At 41.4% G+C, this 20101-nt stretch overlaps 1 protein-coding gene across 4 annotated transcripts in view; it reads left to right on the top strand.

Moving 5' to 3' along the window:
* GRIK1 (glutamate ionotropic receptor kainate type subunit 1) overlaps positions 1-20101 on the top strand; it is a 190001-nt gene that overhangs the window by 107513 nt on the left and 62387 nt on the right. For 3 of the 4 annotated variants that reach the window (XM_048495223.1, XM_048495219.1, XM_048495222.1), the window contains exons 4-7: positions 727-908; positions 8961-9014; positions 11675-11848; positions 17122-17265. In XM_048495223.1, coding sequence (XP_048351180.1) covers positions 727-908; positions 8961-9014; positions 11675-11848; positions 17122-17265 — 554 coding nt within the window. Of the gene's footprint in view, positions 1-726; positions 909-8960; positions 9015-11674; positions 11849-17121; positions 17270-20101 lie in introns of all 4 variants that reach the window. The other variant, XM_048495220.1, reaches the window with a different exon arrangement.

Below are 20101 nucleotides of genomic sequence, written 5' to 3'. Positions count from 1 at the left end.
AGATTAAAATGATTCTTCTGAAATTTTTGGAATATTTTTGACAATATGCCTAATAATGTACTCTTGGCATCCATTACAAATTTGATTTTTAAAGTTTTCTGAATTTCTGCATGAATTTCTTTCCAGAATTTTAAAACTTTTCTGCACATCCGCCACATGTGATAAAAAGAGCCATCCACTTCTCTACATTTCCAGCATTTCCATTTGTAATTCTTGTCCATCTTCTTAATATCCTTTGGAGTGATGCACTTTGAAATTGAAAAATTGGAAAAAAATTGTATTTGTATATATTGTAATAAATACACTTCAATTTTTGAAGTGCATTTATTACAATGAATACACAGTGTGATCTGCCTAATATTGGAGGATGTGTATGCAGAATGTTGGAGAAAAATTCTGTGCTAGTACATTTCTAAATGCAGCTGAGCCCTTCGAGGGTAGAGCGGTTTATCAAATCGAATCTATAAAAATAAATAAATACATACCTACATACATACATATGGCAAGTTGTATTTTTTATGATTTTGTATTCCCAGGTAAATATGTCCAAAAAAAGAAGCTTTATTAGCTAAGTGAACAAGGGATCTGATAAACAGTATGCTAACATGTTAACTTTTATGTGTGGGGAGGAGGGTGTAAATTTGAATTATATTGTGGAATAGGAAAACTAAATGATGATGCTAAATGCCCAGAACAGCATTTGAATGATTGAATATCATTTTCTAGGTCTAATTCGCCTGCAAGAACTCATCAAAGCTCCTTCTAGATACAACATCAAAATCAAAATCCGGCAGCTGCCTGCGGGGAATAAAGATGCCCGGCCCTTACTCAAGGAGATGAAAAAGGGCAAAGAGTTCTATGTGATATTTGATTGCTCACATGAAACGGCAGCAGAAATTCTTAAACAGGTAAAATGGAGAATAGTGCCCATATATTTCTATCAAAGTTATCATGCCATCTGGTTTTCAGCTTCTGGGAAGCAACAAAACTGCATTCAGGTGGATTAGATTTTGGCTCATTATCACAGTGTTGAGCAGTTATTCTCAGCACTGTGAATCTCTCTTGGCATCTTGCAGACAAGAAAATGTCTTGGTGAAGAGCTTGCTTAAAGGTTACAGAAACCATATGGAGGCTGCTCAAAACCTTCCCCACTTCATGTAGTGGACATAATATTTAAAAGTGCATTGGTAAATTATATTTCAGCTGAGTATGCACCAACTGAATGTATGTGTGTAAAATGCCATCAAGTTGCAGCTGTTACCATAGTTTCTTCAAAGCAAGTGATTAAGCAAAGGCAGTTTGCCATTACCTTCCTCTGCAAAATCTTCCTTGGTAGTTTCTCATTTAAGTCTTCTGAGATCTAACAAGACTGGACTATATTATACCATTCCACATCCATATATCAACTGAATATATTCCTGGTAAAATAATATGACTGATGAAATTCAGCAGATTTGGGTCTCTAATGCACCACAAAAAATAGGCTTTGTGGTATTACCAAATTCAGGCTACTTTAGCCCATGGCAGATGTGAAGCTAGAACTTAACATGGGCCAAAACGTCTGGAAATCAGAATAGTCTGGACCTCTTACCTGCTCAAATGTTGATGTGAATCTGTGCCCTCAACTGGCAGCCCAGGTTTGGGAGAAGCCAGTGGGATTCAGCCGGTTTGCACCAGTTTGGTAGAACTGGTACCTAACTTTTTGTTGGGTTCGGTGAACCAGTTGTTAAGAGCAGCCGTCTGCTCTGAGGTGCTAAAAGCCTGCCATTCCCTTTCCCAGGGGAGTGGAGTGAGGGGGCTTTCAGAGCCCCGGACAGTTGGCTACTATAAGGCACTACAAGCCCCATCGTTGCCTTACCCAGGGGAGTGAGGGGACTTTCAGAGCAGCAGCGGCAAGACTCTGTTGCCCCCTCCACCCCCACAAGAAGTTCTTCTGCAGCAGGTAAATGGGCAGTGGGGTAATTTGGGGTAATTTATTTGGCTACATCCTTAAGATGAGTTTGGTGTCCATTTTTATGAATGTGCTCCTCACACATTGGACCATACAGTGAAAATTAGTGCATACAGTTCAGCTATCACCTGGACACTATATGTGTTTCTGCTGACATTTTTGCTACGCAGTGGGAACATGGCTGTAGCACTGGGGGAAAGGTTTCCTGTGAAATTGTATGTCATATAATATATGAAGGGCTGGGGAGGTTTGTTGTTTTTCTTGCCTTCCCATGCCTCCCAAAAGCCCTCTGGAGGTGGCTGGGTAGGGCAGTAGCAGCACTGCACACTGGCACCTCAGGCTGTGGATGAAGCTGTAAGTTAATTACAAAAAAATTAGTACAGTAAAATCTCAGACCTAGTTGTGTCACTGCGTTTTCTTTTCAGATTATCCTTTTTCACCTGAGGAGGTTCCTTTATACATTACAAAATTAAGATGGCTATATTTATTTTATCTGACGTATTGTTTCCAAAGGACAAATGCTATGACATATCCAAACAATACAAACAGAAAATCTGAGGGATGTAATTCTAAGAATAGCTGCTTGTTATTTACCTTTAGGCAACATTCAGAGAGAGAGCTACATTTTCAATATAATTGTAGCCTTAAAATATGAGGGGTTTATATGTCAAATGACAAAATATTTTGGGTGTAAGATATTGTTCTTTTGCTAGAAGTTTTTTAAAAATTCTGTCTGCAATGGAGATATGATTACAAATTGATAAATAAAGCTCTAAACCACACAGAATCTGTCTAGTACTATGTTGTTGCTGTCTAGCACTATGTTGTTGGAGTTTGTAACCTCTGCAAAACAGAAAAAAATGACTTATCTATACTAACAAATCACAAACTATTAAATCGCTAGACCTTGTAAGCCCCACTTGTTCTGTGATATTCTTAATTTCTTTGAACTAAAAAGTTATGTGGAAATACTTTATTAGTGATGAAAACATGTTCTGTGCATTCTAAGCCTGTATCTTTTGATCTGAGTTTCAGACTTAGTAGGAGTCAGAAACCAAATTGTCCAGTTAATTTCACAGCCTCAAGATGTTATTCTTTATGTTGCTGACAGCTGTTGAGGATTTGGAGGAAAGCTGGCTGGAGGAAACAAAGGCTCCCAAGGAGATTAGTATTATTTTTGGATCTCAGAGAAATGTGCTTGTGGATGGGGCAAATCTGACTGCCTCTCTAAGTTTCCACCTTGCTAGACTTGGTTATGATTCTGAATGCAGTTCAGTGATAGATGTGTGCCAATGTTTGGCTGAATAGCTGCAGCTTCCAACTCTGGATTTCTAACAAGGAGTCCAATGTGATAGTGCAACAGAAGTCATTGGTGATTTTGCCATGTTATTTTTGCCTTAGTTACGCCCCTCCTCCAGGGACATAGGTATAGATTTTTTATGGGGGGGTTCGGGGGTGGGGCCACACCCCCACCCGCCCCTAGGGCATGGCCACACCTCCCCAAGCCCCGCCCCTGGCCTAGCACTTATAAAAGCAGCTCTCCAAGGTCGGGGATGGCAGACTCCCTTGCCCTCCCTTGCCCCTCCCCTCTGAGCAGAGGCATAGAGGGAAAATGGAGCCTGGTGCAAAATTTGAGTTTTGTGCATGCCCCCCACCCCCGGGCAGCCGCTGTGATGCTGGAATCCACCCCCAAACAGCATCACTTTCAATGGTGTTTAAACTAGAGACCCCAAATTTTCTCACCTTAAAGGGAGAATCTGGGGTCCCTAGTTAAACAACATTGAAAGTGATTGTCTGTTTTAAGTGGATGAATTATCTACCCTGAAACAGCATCACTTTCAAGTGTAGGTGTGAGTGGTTAAGAGCAGGTGCATTCTAATCCTAAGAGGGAACCAGGTTTGGGATTCCCTGCTCCTGCCCACTTGGAGGCTGTGGGAGGCTTATCTGGGGAATTCAGATTAGCCTGTGCACTCCCACACACACCAGCTGGGTGACTTTGGGCTAGTCACAGCTTTTTGGAGGCCTCTCTCAGCCCCCACCCACCTGACCCAGGGGTGCTTTGTTTGTGAGGGAGGGAGGAAATGCCAAAGGAGATTATGAAGCCCCCCCTTTGGAGGTCTCCTACAGGAGAGAAAGGGGGGATATAAATGCACAAACTCTTCTTCTTCTTCTAAACTGAGGACCTCAGATTCCTCCCATTAGGAAATCCCATGCGAAGGGGGTGGATTTAAAAAAGGAGAATCCTGGAGAGACATTTGGGGGGTGCCTGCTTGCTGTCAGGGTGCAATGGTTAAGCTAGAAGCACCAAACTTTCAGGGTATCTTTAGGAGTCTCTCCTAATGATACCACCCAGGGTTTGGTGAAGTTTGGTTCAGGGGGTCCAAAGTTATGGACCCTCCCAAAGGTGCTTAGCCCCACATCTTCTATTAGATTCCCATTGGAAACAATGAGGGGATGAGGGCATACCCCCAGCTTTGGGAGTTCATAGCTCTGGACTCCCTGGACCAAACTTCACAAAACATGGGTGATATCAATAAGAGACTCTTCCGATAGTACATCCCAGGTTTGGTAAAGTTTGGTTCAGGATGTCCAAAGTTATGGACCCTCAAAGATGTAGCCCTCATCTTCTATTAGCTCCCCATTGAGAAAACAATGGAGGATGGGGAACTCCCTTTGCAGGGAGTCCATAGCTTTTGGACCCCCTGGACCAAACTTCCACAAAAACCCTGGAGTGGTATCAATAAGAGACTCTCCTGATAATACCCATCCCAGGTTTGGTGAGAGTTTGGTTCAGGGGGTCCAAAGGTTATGAACCCACCTCAAAGATGTAATGCCCCATCTTCTGTAGCTCCCATTGGAAACAATGGAGGATGGAGCACCCCTTTGAGTCCATGGCTTTGGATTCCCTGGATGCTTCTAAAACATTAATTATCAATAAGAGACTCCTGATAATACATCCCAGGTTTGGTGAAGTTTGGTTCAGGGGGTCCAAAGTTATGAACCCTCAAAGATGTAGCCCCCATCTTCTATTAGCTCCCATTGGAAACAATGGAGGATGGGGCACCCCCTTTGGGAGTCCATAACTTTGGACCCCCTGAACCAAACCTCACCAAACCTGGGTAGGTATCATCCAGGAGAGTCCCAAACAATCCTAGAAGATGTTTAGGTGTTGCTAGCCTTCAAAATACAAACAATGCGCCCTACAGGCCAAAAACCGAAAAAGCACTAAAATGTTTTAAAAACCTACAAATGGGTGGGCGGAGCTTCGGACATGAATGGGGGGTTCAAACCCAAGAACCCCCCCTTACCTACGTCCATGCCCTCCTCTCAGCAGTAGCGCGCAGAACTTGAAGCAGTCTAGCAGGAGGTGCACCGGCATGCGTGGCAGCCTGTACCTGCATGCATTCGTTTCCTGCCCAAGGACCGGTGCAGTGGCTGCGTCCTTGCCACAGCCCCGCCCAGGAATGCCCCACCCCTGGAATGCCCAGCCATGCCCCCATCGTGCCCCATCCAGCCCCATTGGCGCTACACCACAGTTTGAATCCCACACCATGGGAACCTGTTACTAAAATTTTGGGATCCCACCACTGTCTATAAGGCCTGCTCTACTTTTGTGGTTCTGAAATCATGATAAATAGTAATAGTTATTAACATCTGTGCCTTCCCACCTTAGCACCTAAGCTATATTTCCATATGGATTCCAGTGGGAATTTGTATGGAAGCATATGTCTAAGTACACCTGACTTGAACTGAAACAAAAGAAGGGAAAGGCAGTAAAGACTTGATGTAAGAAGACACAAGTAATAGTAGAAGGAATAAGAATGTCTAGGGAGGGAGATAGGAAGGGAAGCAACAATACTAAAGGAGTGGAAAGTGGGTCAGGCTTGTTGTGACTTTCAATCCCTTGGCCTTCCTTCTCCCTGTCTTCCCAGTTGTGAGTGACTGAGAAGTTAGGGCAGTGATGGCAAACCTATGGCATGGGTGCCAGAGGTGGCACTCAGAGCCCTCTCTGTGGGCATGCGGAAAATCACCCCCCCGCACACACATATCTAGGCTTGCCTGGGTCACTGAGCACAATATGCGAGCACCGCAGTGAGCAGGAAGGACTCGGCTGGCGGGCCTGTGCTCCAGGTGCCTGCTGCCCGAGGGGGGGGGGCACAGAGGAGACAGAGGTGCTAGAGAGGCACAGAGCTGTGCACGCAGGACTTGCTGGAGGATCGAGCAGGCTGGCCTGCTTTCGAAGCGGGTAAGAAGTGAAGCGGAGGAAAGAGGGAGCCAACCGCGCTATGTGTCGAGAGAGCTTTCCGCGGCCGGAATCACTTGGGTGCTGTGTGGTTTCCGGATCCTCTGAAGATGCCAGCCACAGATGCAGGCGAAACGTCAGGAGAGAATGCTGCTAGAACACGGCCATACAGCCCGGAAACCACACAGCACCCAAGGGAGCCAACCGTTTTTTTCTAAACTAAAACCTCAGCATTCAAGTTAAATTGCCAGGTTGGCACTTTGCAATAAATAAGTGGCGTTTGGGTTGCAATTTGGGCACTCGGTCTCAAAAAGGTTCGCCATCACTGAGTTAGGGTGTTATATATGTGTGTGCCTAATCCTTTTCCTTGGGAAAACCTAACTTCCCTTCCTATCTCTCATTGCTACCAGTCACTTTCATCCTTACATGTGGTACGACTGCCTAAAAATGGACTTTCCATGTATATGGGGTGGAGGGAGGCTCTTTGTCCTTTTTGCAGCCCTAGCTATCCCCAACCTGAAATAGCCCTGGGGAGCTGATAGTTGCCCCATTGGGGTAACATGCTGATGCATAAGAGGGTTCTTATCTCAATCAGACCCAATGCCTGAGAATTCATTCTCAGAAATCACTATGAGTTCTGAACACAGAGCTCAACTAATCAAGTACATCTAATCTGACTGGGTCTTGGGCCAAAGCAGAAACTGTGTTACATGCACTTGGGAAAGGAATGTCTTTTTCCTTGATCATCACATGGACAGATAAACTCAACTGAAGCAGTGTGGGTTGACACATGTGTCCTCTCTGCAAGGACTGGAGGAGGGTTTGATTTACAAGAGGAAAGAACTGGAAAGCTGATACAGAATATTATGGTTGCCAATATTTGCAATCTCAATTGCTTTTGCCACTGGCACTAATAATTAAAAAGATTAGTATCAAACTGTCAATTGACCCACCAAAATGAAGGCCTATTTTTCCCCTCTGAACCTTCTCTCCTACTGCAAATTGTTATGCTTTATCACTGTAATTTTTGCCATAGCTTACAAAAATATAAACCATATTAAGCTTTCCAAACCTTTGTCAGCTCATTCTTTTAGCCTCTCTGTAGTTCCCTTAGGCAATAAATCCCCTGGGCATTCACTGTTAAAAGAACAATTTTGTTTTCCTGCTCTGTCAAATTTATTGCCATACATTTACAGTAAAAGCTTAGGTACAGAAGGAGACCACTCCAAGATAGCAATGAACTTAAAGTGTACACACAGCATTTTAATATGACAGCAGCTGTTATCTGCTATTCTAGGCCTTGGAATTTTCTCAGTTCTACAATTGGAACATTTTTCTGATGAAGCTTACAGATTTCCCTGCAGAGGCAAGTTGGTACCGAATCCTAAACTGACATGCATAATCAAACATAATTAAGGGTTACCATTACATAGATACATTTTGCGTTAAACATCATCAAATGCAGTATATATGTTATTGTATATAACCAATTCACTAAAATCTTGGCTCATTAGTGCATATGCCCTATGAGTCTGTGTAGTTTAATAATTAAAGTTTCAGATCTGATTCATATCACCACTTGAGCCATGAAATTTCACTGGGCTGCCTTGGACAACTTACTCTCTCTTAGCCAATGCTTTATTCAGGGCTACAATCCTGATGATTATTCCCCTGTTTCACGCAGATTTGTCCATACAGTCCCATTCTGCAGAAGACATTCACACTAGAGGTGGAATTCAGCTGGTTCCCGCTGGTTCTGCTGAACTGGTAGTTAACCAGCTGGAATCCCCCTCCCCCAATGGTCGCACTGCCAGCCCAGAGGCACGTGGCCCGATTGGCCACAGATCAGGCCACGTGTATGGCATGGCTTGCCGGGGTGGCTTGCTGGAGTGCCAGCAGGCCACCCCAACAAGCTGCGCCATAAATGCCATGGCACTCCAGCAGGCCTCCCCCAAAGGCTGTGCCACCAGCCCAGAGGTGTGTGGCCCAATCGCTGGCCAGCGGCCCCCCATGAGGGGACCTGGCTGGCAGCAGATTGGGCTGCACATGTGGCACAGCCTGGTGGGGTGGCTTGCTGGTGCTCCAGCAGGCTTCCCCAGAGGCCACACCGCCAACCCAGAGGTATGCAGGCTGATCAGCAGCCAGCCGGCTCTCCACCACCGGCCTCCCAAAGCCACCGCCTTCCCTCACCTCCCTCCACCCAGCATCAGAAAGGGGGGCGCAACACTCAGGTAAGTAGGTGGTGGGGGCATGGCAGGGGCACACAGTGGGGTGAGGCGTGCATCTTTTAGAAACCCACCACTGATCCACACCTAACAGTATGGGCATGGAAATCAATGTGCTTAGAAGGAAAGCAAGCACCAGCATGTTAGCCTCACCACCTGCCAGCATGCGATTTCCAGCATGTAAGCATCAAGTGCAGGAAGTGTATGCACATATGCTCTGTCTCTGATTGGGAATGACAAAATGTAGCATTCCACAAAATAGGAGCCTATGCATCCATAGTTCCTATGTGGATGCTAACAAACCATGGATCATGTGTCAGCAGGGGGTGGAGCAGTGCATTCAAGCATGCTTCCTTTCTCTATGTACAGATTTTGATGCACACATTGCTATGTATAGAGGACTTAAAGGCGTACAAAGGTAGTAAGCAGTGTAGCAACATTTATATAGAGAATATGCCAGAGATTTCTCATCTCAAACATTTATCCTGTCTGCTGTGTTTCACATTGGCTCTCTCTTCTACCCTCTTTTATTTTTCTACAGATTCTCTCCATGGGAATGATGACTGAATACTATCACTACTTTTTTACAACCCTGGTAAGACATATTTATATGTTTGTATGCAGAAACCACTGAAGACTTCTGTCTCCCCTGTGTTCTGTGCATCACCATTACCAATGAAACGTGCTCCTTAACAGCTGTGTATTACTATTACTCAGAGGCGTAGCTAGGGAAAATGGAGCAAAATCTGAGTTTTGCGGGGGCCCCCCCCCCATATCCATTTGTGTTTTTTGTATTTTTAGTGCTTTTCAGTTTTGGGCCTGCAGGGGGCGCAGTTTTTAGGCTAGCAGCACCACAATTTCAGGGTGTTTTTAAGAGACTCTCCTGAAGGTACCACCCAGGTTTGGTGAAGTTTGGTTCAGGAGGTCCAAAGTTATGGACCCTCAAAGGTGTAGCCCCCATCTTCTATTAGTTCCCATTGGAAACAATGCTATTCCTATGTGATCCTATTCTTATGAGAGGCAGAACACTAAACTGACTGGCTAGCGAAAAAAGGGGAATAAAAAGCAGAAGCTAAGTTCTGCCTCTGAGCGTACCATAGGAATAACCCACATTTTTAGATGCCCTCTCCCCTCAGAGTAAGAATGATTCATGATGTTGCTAAGTCTATTATTTCAAGTCTTCCTCTGTAAAACTTAGTTTTACTGTTAAAAACTTGACTATTTAATACTGTCAATGTTAGCCCTGTTGTGGAAATACTCTAAAACTGTGTTTAAGCTTCAATGTAACATTTTTATTGTCCCCAGAAGAGGTATCTTCTATATTGATTTATCTTTTATTTTGAAGGTAGTAGTACTTCAAAAAGGAAATAAAATCCTGCAGAACAAATGTTTATCAGCTATGTATTATGTTATATTTTATATATAGTTGTTGAACACAAAAGTTTGACAACGAAAGCTGTCAAAATTATATTTATTGTTCAGTTTTCAAAGAATACTTTAGATGTTATATGTTATATCACCGCCCTGAGCCCTTCAGGGGAGGGCGGTATAGAAATACAACCAATCAATCAATCAATCAATCAATCAATCAATCAATCAATCAATCAATCAATCAATCAATCAATCAATCAATCAATCAATCAATCAATCAATCAATCAATAAAATAATGTAATTTTATTTTAAATAAACCAACTTACAGAGGTAAAGCACTTGAGAACTGTTGTCTGGCTTATGTGCCTTGAAAAACTGAAAGTAATTTTTCATTCCTCAGAATAATTACAAGGAACATTATATATTTCAATATAAATGACTTTGAAGCTGATTAAAGCCAATACAGATGAATTAAATTTGTTTTAATGGTGGTAATCTTTCATTGTGAAATATCAGCTTAGCAATTTTGTCTGAATTCTGATTGCCAAGGTTTTGTTTGCTATCCTGTGTTTTAAACAAGGAACTACAGAATTGTGAACACTTTTTAAAGTAACAGTGATATCTGTGCAAAAAGCAGAAGGGTTCTTCATTAGGTCATTAACTCTAACAAGATGTTTTCCTTGTGACTAATCTTTCAAATCCTGTCATATTCTCAGTTCATGACATGTGATTTTGAAATGTGTCACAAAATGATATCCCTTAAAGAAGCCATTATATTCCTGCTTTGCAAACTTCAAATATCTAAAATGCAGCAAACTGATTCTTCACCATTTTGACATACATTAAGTGACAAGTTGACAAAGCAGGCAAGGCAAGAGAAATATGGAGCTCATAAACAGTAAAACTGGCACTTATTTCATTGCTGAGCATTTTGTTTCCTAGGAGTGAAAATAGTCTTGGCCAGCAAATTTTCATGGTTGGGGGGAACATCATCACTAGGTTGACATAAATCAACACTAGAAATTGCAGTGAAACTTTCTTGTAAATTAATGTTGTGAGGATATAATGTTTTATGTTTCACCAAATCAGATGTGAGGCATCTAATAAAACCTTCTCAGCACACACATTCAGATTTTACAGTCAATGTAGTTTCTAATGGGATTTGGAGTCTGAAAGAGAATATGTTTGTGTGTGTAAACATATATTCATAATATCTAGATTTTTGTTGAAATTGTTAAAGATATAAAAATTAGGGTTCATATTCAGCTGCATATTTCACCTATAAAACAATCCCCCTGTAATGCATCCCAAGTTGCATCAGGGGACCCTGCCCTGACTCTCAATATCAGATTTGTTTACTCCCCCCACCCTTTTGGTCGATGTCAGAAAAAATTAAAAACATTTAACCTACTGATGCCTCAATTAATGTAATTTTATTGGTACCTATTTTTATTTTTGAAATTTACCAGTAGCTGCAGCATTTCCCACCCTCGACTTATACGCTAGTCAATATGTTTTCCCAGGTTTTTTTGTGGTAAAATTTGGTGCCTCAACTTATATGTGGGTCGACCTTATACACGAGTGTATACGGTACTTTACACTCCAATACTCGCAAAACCTTTGGTAACAGCATTAAGAAACTTTAGGCGGCCAAAGAAAAATCCAAAACCAACATTTATGTAATAATCTTTAGTGAAGCCAATTAAAAAGTCACAAAGTAGCAACACCAAAGAAAAGTATCTGCTTGAGACCACATTCTATAACTTGGAAATCCACTAGGAATCAGGGCTATTTCTAGGACTGACTAACTATAAGGTAGTTTTTTTAATCGTTAATATATTTTCTCTCTTTTTAAAAAAAAAACCAAAAACCTGGTGACCCAGGATTTATTTGCACTTGACCTGGAACCCTACAGATATAGTGGAGTCAACATGACCGGGTTTCGCCTACTCAACATTGACAATCCACAAGTGGCATCAGTAATTGAGAAGTGGTCCATGGAACGACTACAAGCACCACCCAAACCAGAGACGGGTCTCCTAGATGGCATGATGACTGTAAGTAAAAAGCACATTGCTTACTTACACCACAAAGGAGTTTAATAATTTGTGTTTGTTTCAAGAAAGCAAATTATGGATATTATTACTGAGGAAAAATGATAGATATATTGGCTGCAGATCTGTATTTGAGAAATGCCCATAATTCATAGACAAATGCTGCTTCAATATATAAGTCAAGCACTTGCTGCTCACAGTCCCTTGTACTTTACCAAGATATGCCTTAACAGAGAGCTTAGAGAATATTACCTCAGACACATGTGGCTGATATATCTTTTCAGGATTCCACTACCATGGAGAAATCAAAGAGACCAATGATTCCCTGTGCACAGACTCATTTTCGTGTGAACAGATCTATCCCAACATCTTTCTTGCAATACAAGCAGTTTCCATGATAATGTGCACTAGCAGAATCTGGATCTGTGGGAATCAGTGGCTCTGTCAAAACAAACTAATGGTTTGAATTGACAGGCAGATTTACTGAAATCTTGGTGCTTTTGTCAGATTAACTGATATGGTAACATGGGCCATTCTGATTGGAACAATGATACTTCTACACTCTTCTGAACTGCATCTGCTCACTGTTATTGATCCCATATGAATGTTGCAAAAGAATAATAGTATCAGAGCAATAGATATGGATAAGGCAAAGCCTACAACAACACAGCTTTGATTGAGCTGTAACAAATGAAGTTTTCTATGTTTGTGGGACAAATGCATTAGAGTCTCTGCAAGTAGCTGCCTATTATCAGGGTTTTACATCTTGCAGTGTACAAATTCTTTCAAAGGTGTGATCTAATACATACCAGTTTGTTGGGCTGTCCAGCAAACTATCATTGGCAATGTACTTTGTTTCAGCTCAGCAATCCATTGTGTGGTAGTTACCGTAGATCAAACATCAGTGCCAGTTAAAAGATAACATAACGAAGGCCATCAAGGCTTGTAAATGTAAGACCAACAAGCTACAGTAGGTACAGCAACAGCAAAGGGAAAACAAAATGAGATGGCTGCCAAACATTGCATTAAACTGGCACAATATCTAAAGCCTTCTTTTAAACACAATAAGTGGCTCTACCATTGAGGCTCTTAACATACTTTCGGTATCAATAGTCTGGGTCCTATTTAATCTGTTCTGCTAATGGCAAAGCGGGAATCACTTTTTCTATTAGAGCAACAGAGGGGTATTACACTAGAGGGAGATTCCACTGTTAATGAAATGGATTCATGGGATTCAACCCAATATTCATTTGGGTAGGTTCATATCAAATGGAAGTGGTGATTAATTAGATTTCCTGTAGAGCACTTCTTACCGTAAGTAGCAATTTAACAGCATGATCCTAATCTCCATTACTTCAAGATTAATTGATCAATTTAGATCACATAGGATTGCAAACCTCCTTCAAGACATATAACACTGATGCCACAGTACAGATTTCCCTTTCCTGCTCCTGCCAAATGTTTTTAGAAAGTGGGTGGGGCCTTGTGGAGCTTTTACCCAGCAAGACTTTCAGTTGGCTATTTGATTGGCTCTGCAGATTAAAAAAAATATTTAGTAACAGCTGCCATTACACCACAAGGATATCTGTGTGTGACTGAAGGTAAGTTTCAGTTGTCCTTTGTGCCAGACTCTACTTCCTGCAGCAGGGTTGCTAACTTCCAGGTGGGCTAAACAACAGGAAGGCAACATGAATAACAAGTCTCAAATGCAATAACAAAACTGTGTAGAGGCTAAACAAGATAGCATGTGTAAGTCAATTTGTGTAAATTCAATAGAACACTTTTTGGTGTTCTATTGTTCTTGTATTAAACATTATTGAATTGTATATCTTATTACTCATTAAATTTATAACAGCCATGTAATTTTACTTGCAAAACCATCATAACCAATACAGCCACTGATAAACTCAGCAAAACTATGTTTGTCAAACCAACATGCTCATAATTTTGGACAACTATAGTTCAATAATAACAATCTAACACAAGTCATTTCTAAGTCAGATTCTCCAATCTAAAAATACACAGGGCTAGTTAAAGACCACATGGTACAAAAAGAAGAACCCCCAGCAAACATCATGCCCTCTTACCTCAAGAAAATAAGCCCTTTCTCTGGTGACCATAACCTCCTATGTGGATATTCTCTCCAGGAACATTCAATACTATAAAGGTGGTCTAGGGCAGTGATGGCGAACCTTTTCGAGATCGAGTGCCCAACTTGCAACCCAAAACCCACTTATTTATCGCAAAGTGCCAACACGGCAATTTAACCTGAATACTGAGGTTTTAGTTTAGAAAAAAGGGTTGGCTCCAAGGCGTGCGTTACTCGGAAGTAAGCTTGGTGGTAGTCAGTGGCTTTGCTTTGAAGCAACTGTGCAACTCTTCCAACAGGTGAATCATGACCCTAGGAGGGTTTACTCAGAAGCAAGCCCCATTGTCAGCAACCGAGCTTACTGCCAAGTAAAGGATCGCGCTTAAGTTCTTTGCATGAAAATCAGTGGGGTTTAACAGTGCTTAACAGGGTTACTTACACTGCTTCCCCAAAACTAGGTCTTAGGTTTAATGCTAATAATCAAGCCCAGCGGCCCAGGCCAGCCTAGATGTGTGGGGGGGCACTCTGTTTGCTCGTGCCCACAGAGAGGGCTCTTAGTGCCACCTCTGGCACCCGTGCCATAGGTTCACCATCACTGGTCTAGGGTGTCAGAGGGAATTGTCCCTTGTATTGCTTAAATTGCCAGCTGGGACATGTGTAAGCAATCTATGACAATGTGTAGGTCTAAATCTTCTTAAAGGGAAAGTGTTAGTCCACATTATAAAAAAACAAGTGTAATCTATACTGGCATTTAATCCTAATGGACATAGTGATCTGAATTTGAAAATAAACCTGGCTTCCTGCTACAATAACAAACGCAGAGTGGCCAGGTAGTCATATCTACTAGATTTAATAGACCAAAGTACCAGGAACCTAAGTACCAGGAATCATTTTCAGAATGGCTACAGTTCACAAAATGTTTCACCATAGGTGCATCCATGATTCAGTTCTTGATACAAGATCTGTACTCACAAATCCTCAACTTAATGGATCTAGAACTCTTCTCTGTGGGTATTCTTCCATGGGGGTATAAAATTAAGTATATTGATTTTTTGGTGTTGCAGTTGCTAAAGTGCTCCAGCTAGTAAGTAAAACCCACCAGGATTCAACCATATATTTGATGGAGAGAACATGCTCCATTAGCGACCTTCGGATGCATACAGATTCTCAACAAGCTGCACCTGTTGAATATAACACCCGAGGTCATTACAAGCACTCAGGATGCTCAGTGTGCAAATTGGCCATCATAACGAAGACATTTACACATCTCTCCTTAGGTTTACTATTTATGTCCATGTTTCTTGTATCTGTTTTTCTGCACAAGTTGCTTAAAGTGTTTCAAGATTTTTTTAAAATGTTTTTTTTAATGTTCATTCACACTCACCTCCTCCAAATATTTGGCTTTTTTGTTAATTCATAGCTTTGTTGCTTCATTGATGTCCAAAAACAAACAAAAAACTGACTTGGGAAACAGGCCAGTTTATCAACATTTTAGCGTTCCTCAGTGTTCCTCCTGCATTTGCATTTTGCTTTTGGGAGAAGGAGCTCTGAGGAGATGAACAAAGGAAATGGGGAGAGAGTAGCAGCAAGGCAACTAAACTGAGCAGAGATAAAAAGGAAAGAGGGGCTTTGTTTCTTTTTGTTTGTGAAAGGTAGGTTTTAGAAACAAAGAGCAAAGAGGGTTCTCAGAATGAAGAGAAATCTCCGGAGGCTGCAGTGAAGCAGGAAATAAACTGAACTGCAAGCAATCAACAGGGGAATAACTGAGTGGAAAAAATAAAACACTGCATATTTGACTGCACAGCAAGGGAAGATGTTTTAAAAATGTTTCCAAGAAAAGAATCACTGTAAAAGGGATTTCAGATAAAACTTTTCAGGCTAGAAATAAAATGTTTTCAAAACCAAAGGGGGAAAAACTGTGTGGAACTCCATGTAGGAAATGCTTTATTTCCTGCCTAAAAATGTTTTAAAATGTGTGTGCAGAAAGAGCCCCTGTTCACTTTTGAATTCTATGCAGACTTTGTGTTAGATTGTTATGAATGGCTTACACATGCGGTTTTGTTTAGCCCTTATGTGTTATGTGGCTGTATTTGAAACTTCCAGGTGAGACCTGAGATTTCCAAGAATTATAACTGATCTCAGGATTACCCCCTGGAGAAAATGGCAGTTTTAGAGGGTGGACTCCATGGCGCTGTACTCTATTGAGGCTCCATCTCCAAATCTTCAGGAATTTCCCAACTCAGAATTGGCAGCCTATGTCAGACTTTCATGCTATGTCAAACTTTAAAGGGTCAAAAAAGTTGGCAACTTTAATTTACCTAGGTAACTGATACAGACAGAGAATTAACAGTAAAATCCTGGCTGGGGGCACGGGGTGGGGTGAAAGGGCTCCAGAGCAGTTGACCCCTGTGCTGAAGTAGATACCACCACATGCCAGCATAAGTACCATCTAGGCCAATATGGGGCACATATGCTGGCATCGGGGAGCCACACAGCTACACAGTGCCCAGGCGCCAAGGCAGCAATGGCACAAGCATTCCTCCAGTTCAGTCAGCTTCCTGAACCATTTCAGCCGGGGAACACCCCCTTTTGCTGGAATGCACTTGGGCCAGGAAAAAGGGTGGCACAGACCATTGGTCATCATAATGAGTTCTCATGGTTGTCAGGCGAGGTTGTCTTTGATCTTGCTGGTTGAGGCACTGTAAACCTCTGTGGAGGCAGTGAAGTTGCACCCTATCCAGCTGCTGCACATCTACCCCCTCTGCTGTCCTTATCCTAGTCTCCTAAAAGATTTATAGTTTATGGATCTTTTAATCTAAAATGAATTAGCATGGCAGTTAGCACAGTTAATTGTGTTAGTATCTCATTAATGAATGTTATTTTCCATATTTTATGCTAATATGCAATTTACTTCTGAATAAATGTGAAGCTTTACCATAAATAATACTGTATACAAAGATGTCACTGATTATATGTACATAAATGGCCTGATAGGAAGTTTTTTTTCTCTACAAAACAAATACTTAAAATTAGGCATCTGATAACTTTGTTTCATAATAGTTAGTCTACTACGATGTCATGAACCTTTAATGGAGGGCCACTATTTTAAAGGGAGGAAAGGAAAAACAAGGATGTAGGGGGCTGAAGGTGTCTGCTAAAAAACCTTTTGTATTTTTCCTACATGTAGACAGAAGCAGCTCTGATGTATGATGCTGTTTTCCTGGTAGCAGTGGCTTCCCAGCGTGCCTCCCAAATGACTGTCAGCTCCCTGCAGTGTCACAGACATAAGCCATGGCGTTTTGGACCCAGATTTATGAACCTGATAAAAGAGGCAAGTGTGCACCATTTGCTGTCACCCAGAATGGTGCATCCTTTACTGTTTAATATACTTTGTCCTCTGTCATATAGTGCTCAGCATCAGTTTTAATGTTCAGGTATTTGCTGTCAGAAGATTTTGTTTCACTTACTGGCAGTTTCTGATACAGATATGAAACCTCGGCCAACATTTCAGGACAGAACTGAAATAAACTCAGAAAGGTCTGCCCAAAAATATTTCCTCCCACCATGTTAGTGTTTTAAACTCTGGGTGGGTGGGTGTTGGGAGATGATTCCCACTTTCCACAAGACTGTATTAACAACAGATATGTGTACTTTGAGGAAACTAAAGTGGTAAAAAAAGACAAAAATGATAAATCTCAATTAGAATCATTGTTGGACAAATGTTCTGGCCAAAACACATATGCACAATTATTGAAACATAAGTATCAAATATCTCAGCCTTTCTATCCTGAAAGGTCCAAGAAATCAATTTGTGTAATATTTCGAATCTACCTTCCTAATAAAAGAAAAGCATTCAGATGTACAAATTCTGGAGCTATACCTGAACTGTATGATTGTATATGTGTATGTGATAAAGGGCTGCTATTTGGTCTATTTGTTTGTTTGTTTTTATCTTACAATGTGAAGAATATCATTATACCTAGAGGAATTATTGGTGCTTTGGGGCAAAGATTCTTATTATGGGCTCCATCTTTAGGGCTGGAATTCCAAATTGGTATTGTTGGGAAAATGTACATAATGATATTTCTGCTGCCAGAAGCTTATTTTACATTTTGTATTGTCCCTTATATTAGATGTATTTCTCAAGTCTTATTCAGCTGCTTTCCCTACTTAATTCCTTATCTTTTTCCCTATTAGACTCCCTACAATGTTTGGCAGTAATAATAATAATAACAACGTGATAATGGAGAAATGCATTAAAACATGTCTGAACAGTTTTCATGCATATTGCATCATTGCCTTTCAGCTTAAGTGGTTTTGACAGAATCTCTCAACATAGTGTTCAAAATCAACACATTATTTTAATTCGATCAGTTCTAAAATGTGAAGCTGCTACACAATTCACCTTTGTCACATACTGCTTGATTCTCTTCAGTGGAGAGAGAAACAGAAATCTGATCCAATTACCGATAGTTTCACAGCTAATTTCTTTTATGGTCTATAAAAGACTGATTTTAAAAAAACCTCAAGTTCCTTAGTGTCTTTCTGCGGATCTTTTTTAATACTTAGCGGGGGTGGGGGGAAGCCAATTTCCCATAATGGATAGAGAAGCCTAGCTTTTCTAATGTATGGGTTAAAGAGGTTAAGAAAAGATGCAGGTATCTTCCTGCTTTGATGCCACTCAAAGAACAGTATGATTCAGAGGAAACCGACAGTGGTCTCTTAGCACAAGCAGAAACACAGCCTTCCTGTTGGTAATATGGAAGATCTGTGTCTGGATTTCTTAGCTTTTGTATGGTCATTGTAAATTGAAATGCAGCTCCAGGGACCCTGCCCATTTATTCAGATAAGTAGCTAGGATGCATTTCAGTTTTCTTATACATGCTGATTTCCTAGTCAAAATACTCCTCAAAGAGAAGCTAAGGCTGGGGAGGTGGTAAGTCACAAATATGCAGCTTATTTACATTATGAGCCCCATTGGGGAGAGAGGCAGACCTGCTTGTGGGACAGCATATGTCCACACCAGGTTATTTGCCCTCCCTGGGCACTTGCTCTGGTGGAAGGGATTCCACCAATGTGCAGCCACTGCGGTCCTCCCCAGCGCTGAGGCACCATCCTGGATGCCATGACAGCATCCTAGGGACCCTGCCACCACCAATGGCATGGCGGGAGTGGGCAAGTGGTATGGCCAGGGAAGAGCTGAGGTTAGTCAGCTCTCTCTTGGCCTTTGCTGGCATTATGCCGGTGCCCCATATTTCAGACTTAAGCCAACAAAAAGGTGACATAAGTCTGTTGAGGCACATAGAGGCCTCTTGGTGGTGAGGTTTTCTTGCTTTGCGATCCTCCCCATACCACCGGGAAGTCTCTAAGGGGCAGTGGGCAGTGGTGCATCAGCACTGAGCCCATTGTCTCTGGTTTGAATGGGACCACCCATTTCCAAATACCAGGAAATCCAGTCATAGCTGTACTGGACAATGTCATGTTTGGTTCTTAGTTACAGGTTTGGATTGCTGTCTAGCTTTTCATTGCAGAATCAAGAGTGAACATTTTTCATGCATGGAGTTGTCACCTTTTTCTTTCAGAACTTCAGTGTCTTTCAGCAGAAAATCATCAGCTGATGCTCTCCCCCGTGCCAAAATAACTTTGCCTATTGAATTTCTGCATTTCATGCAGCTGTTTAAAGGGAGCCCACATAAAAAAAAGAGTCTAGTTTTCCAAGGCAGTTCCAAAATCAAGATACTTTATGGAGATTTAAAAGGGAAAAACGGTAGGAAATTATTAACTTGTTTTAATGAGACAAGAAATGTATTTGGAACTGCATGGGAAAAAATAAAGATGCCTGTATTTCAGTTATGGATACTAAAATTTCAACTATATGTTAATATGGCCATACCTTTATTCATGGGGTAATAATATTGGGAATTGGTAATGTGCAGCATTATCGTCTGCTTTTATTTTCTTTGTACATAAACACAGCAAAGAGAAAATCACTTCTTCAGCACAGTTGTTCTGTTTCCTGCCAAATGAATAGCAAATACATTCATTTACAGCATTGTTTTGCACTGATTTACATAGATGAGTAAATGCTATTATCAATCTAAGTTCAGCAAGTTGTTTTATTTATATCTCATGCCAGAAGGACTTTACTTTTGCAACCTCGGTGCTTT

The sequence above is a fragment of the Sphaerodactylus townsendi genome, linkage group LG04 (assembly GCF_021028975.2).
Source record: "Sphaerodactylus townsendi isolate TG3544 linkage group LG04, MPM_Stown_v2.3, whole genome shotgun sequence".
In the NCBI taxonomy this organism is placed as follows: domain Eukaryota; kingdom Metazoa; phylum Chordata; class Lepidosauria; order Squamata; family Sphaerodactylidae; genus Sphaerodactylus; species Sphaerodactylus townsendi.
This window is presented reverse-complemented; position numbering and strand designations above follow the sequence as displayed.